Source organism: Macadamia integrifolia, chromosome 8, assembly GCF_013358625.1.
Source record: "Macadamia integrifolia cultivar HAES 741 chromosome 8, SCU_Mint_v3, whole genome shotgun sequence".
NCBI classification, from domain to species: domain Eukaryota; kingdom Viridiplantae; phylum Streptophyta; class Magnoliopsida; order Proteales; family Proteaceae; genus Macadamia; species Macadamia integrifolia.
Window position 1 is genome coordinate 31,822,638 of NC_056564.1, and position 8,343 is coordinate 31,830,980.

Consider the following 8,343-nt stretch of genomic DNA (forward strand, 5'->3'; position numbering starts at 1 on the left):
CAAGAGAAGAAAACTTCACCATTCCCATGGTGAATTTTAAAATATAAAAATAAAAAAAAAAAAGATCTTCCCTTGGTTTAGGACATACCAAAACACAATGAGAATTTCTCAAACCAAGAAAATTGTATAATTTTTGTACTTTTTCTTTTCTTTTCTTCTTTTGGCTACCAAACACAGCCTGAGGAACATCATTCTCATGAGGGTGATACCGAGCATACCCTTGGCCTCAATTTGCATTACCAGATGAGGATAAGATTAAAGACGTCGTCGACAACAAGTTTAATATAACATGGAAGAGGCAGCAATCTGATGCAGATACAGTTGCACTTACCTGATTGGACCAGCATGACCGGCTTTGGAAGCCAAGGGCCAAGAAGAACCGGTCCAACCCAGGGTTTCGGTCCAACAAGGGTTGAAAATAAAATTAGCAATTACTTGTATTTTATTTCATGCCTTTTATTTTCCAGATTTGAAGGTAGGATTTAGGATTTATTTCCTTGCATTGGTTTCCTTTTATGGTTGTTTCCTAGTTTAGGCTAATTATTATTTCTGTCTTTACTTTCCTATATATTATCCATAACCGATGGACAATGGAGAGTGTTTTTTTATTATTGAATGAAATTGGTTGGACCTGTGCAATATGTGATTGTGTGATTCCCTTCCTTCCCCCTCCTTACTTCCCTAAGGCCATCCATCAACTTGACATCAAAGCCGAAGGATCCCCATTCCTTCACCCATTCATCTCTTTTTTTTTCCTACCCCAGCATTCTCTTTGCCCTGCTGAGAGCTAACCAGAGGGGAAAAAAATTTAATCTCATTCTCTTCCTCTCCCTACACCTCTTTTTCCTTTACTGTTTTACTATAGCAAGAAGTAAACCCACCTCCCTAAGCTTGCTGAAGCAACCATCTCCTTTTCCCTTCCCCATCATAACCCGTCCCAACCCTGTGAAAAAAAAAATCGTCTCTGTTCAACACAGAGGAGTCGACCCGACCCAACCCAACCACTTCCGTTTCTTTCCCAAAACCCATGTCGAATCCCTATCACTAGGGCTCCAACAACAAAAAAAAGGGAGGTGAAGCAGAGACGACAGAGTGAGAATCAGCAAGCCAAAAATGAAAGAAAAAAAACAAAACAAAACAAAACAGCAGAGAGAGACGATAGAACCAGAAAACAACAAAATAAGAGAAGATGAGAAGAGAGAGAAAGGACGTACCTACAAAGTCCCATTGCGAGTCACGCTCCTTGGTCGAAGCTGACTCCCAATGCTGGCTCAAATCATTGCCGCCAGTCCCTGGAACTCCTCTCCCTGAAATCTCGTTGAGTTCCCATTGTTGCAGCGTAGGCAGCACCGACTCCCTTGGTTCGATCAGGAGAGAACTCCACTGCTGGTTTCTCTATCCAAGTGGAAATCTCGTTGATTTCCTTTTGTTGCAGTGCAGGCGTCACCAACTCCCTTGGTTCGATCAGGAGAGAACTCCACTGTTGGTTTCTCTCTCCAAGTGGGAGACCTCCCCTGTCTCTCGTCTGTTGGTAACCCAAACCTATCTAGTCTGGGGATTCTTCCAACACCACTCCATGGGATCCGTCACTATCACTGCCACCACCACCACCTCCACCACCATATGGAATTGGTCGATACGATGATGGAGCAGAACGAGCAGCAAAATTGGATGTCCATGATTTTTATGTAGATAACAATCCAAAATTGCACCTTTTCTGGATTCACAGCTTAGAGACATTCTTCAGATGGTTCAAGTTGACTGAGGCTCGAAAGATCCTATTTACAAAAGCTAAACTGAAAGGAACGGCTCGAGTCTGGTGGGTCAAGCAACAACAAAATCGAACCCGAGGCATTGGTTTAGTCACTACTGGGTTGAAATGCATGAAGTTATGAACCGGAGATTCTTACCTCCTGATTACAAGCAACGCATGCATCTCAAGTTTGCACAGTTGAGACAGGAGAATTTGACCGTTGAATAATATGTTGCTAGATTTTATTATTCGGTCACTCGTTCTGATTTTGAGTGGGATGAAGAAGTATTGGTGGCACAATTTCGTAATGGTTTGCACCCTCAACTTAGTGCTGCCCTTGCCTCTAATCGACTACTTATAATGGAAGATGTCGTGCAAGTAGCGTATCAGGTTGAGAAAAGTCTGAAACCCCCATACAATTGAAGTACTAGTTCCATTCCGCAACAGCCTTCCTACCCAGGAAAGGTCATCTAGCAAACTACAGGCTAGTGCTACATTATGGGCTCTTCACGACCTAGTCGACCGTATTCTCCACCTAGCCATGCTTCTAAAATGTCATCTTCACGGCTTATTCATCCATACTCACCCCCTCAGCGTGGGTCAGATAAACCTTCTGATGCAACAAAGTTTACAGTTCAGTGCTACTCGTGCAATGGTTTTAGACATATCAGTGCTCAATGTCCCAGCTGTTTGTTGCTTTTATTGATAAGGATTCTCCAATACCATATATTTCTGAAGAGCAACTTGGTTCTGACACAGTTTATTTAGGAGAAAAGCGTGCACCAGGTGAAGTCAATGACACTCATAGTGATGAGGACCAACATCCCTTTTATGTCATTCGTCATAAGTTGATCACTTAGAAAGTCACTGACAATGAAGATTAGTGCCGCAGTATTATTTTTCAGACTCGTGTGAAGTGCAATGACCAGTTGTTAACCTTGGTCATTGATGGAGGTAGTTGCACTAATGTTGATCTGAAGACGTTCGTAAGCTAGGATTGAAGACAGAGCCACATTCAAATCCCTACAAGGTTGCTTGGGTGAACAACACCAATCTCAAGATCACATATAAGTGTTTGGTCACATATTCTATTGGTGGATTTAAGGATACAGTCCAATGTGACGTCCTCCCTCTGAAGGTGTGCCATATTCTTCTTGGTCGACCTTGGTTGTTTGACAAGAAAGTACAGCATTGTGGCTATGCCAACACCTATGCTTTCAAGCATGCCAACAAGACTATGGAGTTTCATCCTTCCAAAGATCTCCCTGAAATTAAGCTCAAGAAGATGGTGGGATCGTTCCTTATTCAGCGTATTCCTTCAGACGGTCTCCTAGGTCCTTTTCCTAAACTCGACGGAGTCGAGTTCTTTTCAGAGGAGGAAAGTTGATGCAGATACAGTTGCACTTACCTGGTTGGACCAGCATGACCGGCTTTGGAAGCCAACGGCTAAGAAGAACGGGTCCAGCCAAGGGTTATGGTCCAATAAGGGTTGGAAATAAAATTAGCAATTACTTGTCTTTTATTTCATACCTTTTATTTTCCAGATTTGAAGGTAGGATTTAGGATTTATTTCCTTGCATTGGTTTCCTTTTATGGTTGTTTCCTAGTTTAGGCTAGTTACTATTTCAATTAAGTTTCAAATTTTATGTCTTTACTTTCCTATATATTGGTTGTAACCAATGGACAATGGCGAGTGTTTTTTTATTATTGAATGATATTGGTTGGATCTATGCAATATGTGATTGTGTGATTCCCTTCCTTACCCCTCCTTACTCTAACATTCCCTTTCTTCCCTAAGGCCCTCCATCACTATCACTCTTTCTTTGTCAAATGGAAGGGTCAACCAAGACATGACTGCACAACGATTCAATGAGATGAATGCAAACACATCAACCCTGACCTTTATGTGCATCATATGTCCTTTCTATAGTGAATTGTACCCAATGCCTACATACTTAAGTTACCGCCAAACATATCCATTAGCAATGTTATGTTTGCCTGGAATTCTTGACCTGTTTTGAATAATGACCCGCTCCACATATTTTGATGGCAACCCGAATGAGATTTTTTCTGAGATCTGTGATGGTAGCAGAGGGGTTGGGCCCCACCGACCATGACCCAATGGATTGACTTACGATTTGGAGGAGTATCTAATGTGTCTTTTGGGGTTTTTTCGAGCTAGGGTTTCTGGATGAGTTTTCTTGCCGCAGTTTGGGTGTATTTAAGCGATCTCCATTATAACTTCTCTTCCACAGTAGTGAAACATCTTCTTCTTCACCTGTGGACATAGCACACCACATCGGTGTGTGAACCTCATTAAATCTCTGTGTTGTGCGAATCTATGTTTGTTTATTTTCGTATTTGTTGGTGTTTGCTCTAACAAGCAACATTTTTAGATCTAACTCTAAATGAGAGACATCATTCTTGTAAATAATAAAAGAAGAAGAAAAGGAGGAAGGAGAAAGAGGCGAGAGAAATTGTTGTAACTCTTGAGAGTCACAATATTGTGGTTGAGACTGCCTACTTCATTCAATATAATCATGACAAAACCCTGACAAGGGCATAAAGGATGTAACAAGGAAAAAAAATATATATAAATTTATTGCTCACGAATGCTCATGTGAACAGTACCCCATGAATACTGTTCAAGTGCACAGTGCCGTGAACCCCTTAAACGATAACTTCTAAGAATTTCGATGAGGGTCATACCGAGCATACCCGTCAATTGCATCAATTTGCTTCATCAGGTGGAGCCTGAGATTGGATATGCCATTGACAATGAGTTTACTATGACATGGAAAGGAGGCAGCTATCACGAGTTTACTATGTTCTAATTATGATCCTGTTTGAGGTGATCTCCCACTGGATTTTCCTGATTCGGGTTTACTCCACATTACTGTCTTTGTACTCTCTTTTTCCTCAATAAAATTTCCTCACCAATGTGCAATGGTAAAATAGAATTTGTGCAGCCAACCCCAAGTAGAAAATGAAACATGTTACATGGAACACTATAACACAATTAGAATCACCAGGCAAGCAACAGCTGACTCTAGGAAGGTCAGAAGAAAACCTGCAGATGGATCTCCAGCTGCCTTGAAGGCGGTCAGAAACTGATCCAGCGTCCCAAAGACTGAAGGCATACAGAAATGCATTAGAGCCCAGAGTTCAGAAAGGTTATTTTGGATGGGAGTGCCTGTCATCAATAACCGCCTAGGCATTACAAAATGTTGTTCAAGAACATTGTATAAGACCTGCAAATGTTTAAAAAGTATAAACCTCCAATAAGTATCAAGAGAAAATTAATGACAAGTAATTTCTCTGACCTAAAAATTTTGCTTCTAAGGAAAGTTGAGGACAATAAATGAGAAGATTAACAGAAACCAAAGTTCAACAGTAAATGAGAAGATTATCAGAAAATCAAAGTTCGTGAATATATCAGATAATTGGATATCTTCTTAGGACATACACTGGAAGGATTTTTAAGCCGCTGAGCTTCGTCAATTACTGCATAGTGCCACGGAATTTGAGAAAGAAAATCTTGATCCATCAATACTACGTCATATGTTGTCAGAAGTATGTCAAAAGGTAATGCTGGCTGTAACTGTTAATACCTCCAAAATAAACAATCATCAAACCTGATTAGTAGTAGCACGAGAGAAAACTATATAATGTTATATATTGAATTCTACAATCAAATCTTAAGAAGCAAATCCATATCGAACAAAATGAGAATGTCAATATATTATGATATTAGGAAGGCACTCATGATATGTCATTTAAGAACCACAAATGAAGTTTAAAGACTTACACCAGACGGTAAGGACTGCTGCTTTACATGCTCATACATTGTCCTACGTAGACTGCATCGGGTTAGTTTGTCTCCAATATACCTAAGAACCCTTAGTTTTGGGCAGAAGTTGGCAATTTCTGATATCCAACCATCAATAACACTTAAGGGGCATAACACCACTGCAGAAATAAAATGAAAATCAGCAATTGCGAAAACACAAAAAACAATACAACACACTTTCAATCTCAAAACAAAGATAGGTTAGGAAGAGGGGGAAAACATGGTAAATCTAAAGGGGCGAAAGCTTTCAACTCACAAAACGGCCCAGTTGAAAGCTGACGAGCTTTCAAATAACTCAAGAAAGAAATAGCTTGCAGAGTCTTCCCAAGACCCATCTGCCAACAACTCATTCAGCTTCAAGATATTATAGAACTTTAAGAAAATAAGATGGAATGGTAGCCAAGAGATAACAAAAACACATGACATGATCAAGTTTGATGGAAACTATAGAGTTTTTTCTGTTCTTTTCCCTCAAAGAATCCTGATAATTAATTGACATTCCTTCATAATTTAGAGTTTTTTTTTTTTGGAAGAGAAGAATTAATTGTGATCAAGTATAAGGGAAAATCACTATCAACGGAAAAAGTAAAGGTGATTGATTCATTAAGGCTACATCTGGTTCGATGTAAAATGTTGTGAACTCCTGAAACGAAAACAAAATGGAAATTTTCCAACTAATGCCAACATTTATATTTTAAGTAACTCAAAATTTAAACTAGTTTACTTATATTTCTGTAGAAAAACAGCGCAAAGAAAACTATTTTACTTTTTCAAATACTATCTACAACGTACTACTTTGTGCTACACTATTAGCCTTGCTTCTTACAACATTTTACATTGGAACCTTCTATGTCCAACCAGACAGCCTTAATGATGCAGGTCTAGAAATATTGATTTTTAGTTTCTCACACATTATTGTTCCAATATTTGCCTCATTCCTTCTCAGATAACTAATATCAGATCAAGGCAACTTTCTTCAAATGCATCTTAATTGTCTCAGAGAAATAAATATAAACTCGGGAAAATTTCAAAACCTAACGCATCAACAATCAGCTACTTTTTCGATACCATATAGGATAACACAATCGATGACTGCCTTTGACAAGTTTTATCACTACTTAAGCTCGTAAGTTTGTCAAGTGGTACTCAGAATTTTTATCCCCAACCATTTCATCAATCAGCCACATTGCATATCACACCAACCTTACTTTTACAATCTTGAATAAATAAACTTTTCACAGAAGTTCAGAACTACTGAAAATTACCAGTTTGTCCATGAACAAGAAGACAACTACACAAATGCTTAGGATCATCAACTTGATCAATTTATTTCCCTAAGAATCTTCTATGAATCTCATGAAACCGTTGGTATTGTAGGCATATAGGCTAAGACTACCCTATCATGACAGCGATGATAATGATGATGAAGATTATAATAGAATGATGTATATTACCTTCACCGTATACATGAATTTACTCAATTTCACTCAGACAATGCTGCTTCCTTTTTTTTTTTTTTAGGTGAAAAGACAATATTGCTTCTACTCTAATCAAATATCCACCATTTATTGATTGAAATTGCTTTTATGCTTGACAATTATGTAAAAATGAGTAGTAAATTCTAGGTTAGTTGCAGCATTACAAAACATTGAACAAGTGAACAATTATTCAAATCAAAAGATTTGTTACCGACACTTAACAGAGTAGGGTCAAAGTACCTCGTCTCCTGCAAATGTACCAAAACTGTATAAATACGTTGAATACAAATTTGAAAAGAATAATGAGAAATGATACAAAACCCTACCAAGAATGACGTTGACGCCAAGAGTGTATCTTCGAATCAACCATGAGACGCCTTCAACCTGGTGAGGTTTCAGCGACGCCGTGACCCCAAATTCAGCACTGTTTAAAGGAGGGGACTCGTCGCCGACTCGTCGATCAGTTAACAGAACGAGCTCTGCCGCTGCTTTGAGCCTCTGCCCGTAACTCATCTCCTCTCGTTGTTCTTCGCGGTTTCGTAGAACGAAGAAGGAGCTATACCGACTGGTTCAAAAACTCTATTTGTTGCAGTACATGGAGACTAACAGAGAGAGAATGGTTGAGGTGGTGAGGGGTTGAAGAGGAAGGGAGGGAAGAATGTCCTGAAATAACATCACTGCCCTCAGATGTATGATACAACCACATTGGTGTACTCCTCCATAAAAGGATTCCTCTATAGTATTCCAAGGGTGTCAATTCGGTACAGTATCAGTATGATACAAGTCATACCCCATATCAATACCGCACCAAATAACGATTTGATACAGGAACCTCATATTGACGTCATACCAAATTTGTTAGGTTCGATATTTGGTATCGGTATTTAGTATAATATCGATTTGGTATAGTGTGTTTTTTTATGTCATGTCCCATATCAATGCCGTACCGAATAGTGCCTTGGTACAGAAATCTCATATCAATATCATATCGAATTAATTCGGTATGATTCAGTACTGGTAATTTGGTAAGGTATTAGGTTCGATTTTTGGTTTAGTACAAGTTGACACAAGCTGACACCCTTACTTTTCTATACAATCAAGCATCCGACAGCTAGAAAGATTCAAACAAGCACCCCAACATATGGGAGTAGGGGTGTCAATCGGTCAGGATGGGCTGGTCTCCATCGGGCCTGGCAGGCCTATGTCCTCGTGACCAGGCGGGCCTATGTCTTCGGACCATGACCTACCTATTTAAAGAATGA

General features: G+C 39.3%; 1 protein-coding gene across 7 annotated transcripts in view; it reads right to left on the minus strand.

Annotated features, from left to right (window-relative positions):
• LOC122087738 (probable helicase CHR10) overlaps positions 1-7,795 on the minus strand; it is a 49,072-nt gene extending 41,277 nt beyond the window's left edge. For 2 of the 7 annotated variants that reach the window (XM_042656969.1, XM_042656967.1), the window contains exons 1-6: positions 7,408-7,789; positions 7,322-7,329; positions 5,860-5,938; positions 5,562-5,722; positions 5,220-5,354; positions 4,824-5,004 (exon numbers count right to left, since the gene is read on the minus strand). In XM_042656969.1, the coding sequence (XP_042512903.1) occupies positions 4,824-5,004; positions 5,220-5,354; positions 5,562-5,722; positions 5,860-5,938; positions 7,322-7,329; positions 7,408-7,594 (751 nt within the window). In that variant the 5' untranslated portion in view covers positions 7,595-7,789. Of the gene's footprint in view, positions 1-4,823; positions 5,005-5,219; positions 5,355-5,561; positions 5,723-5,859; positions 5,939-7,321; positions 7,330-7,407 lie in introns of all 7 variants that reach the window. The other 5 variants (XM_042656970.1, XM_042656971.1, XM_042656974.1 and 2 more) reach the window with 5 other exon arrangements.
• Between the last annotated feature and the right edge of the window lie 548 nt (positions 7,796-8,343).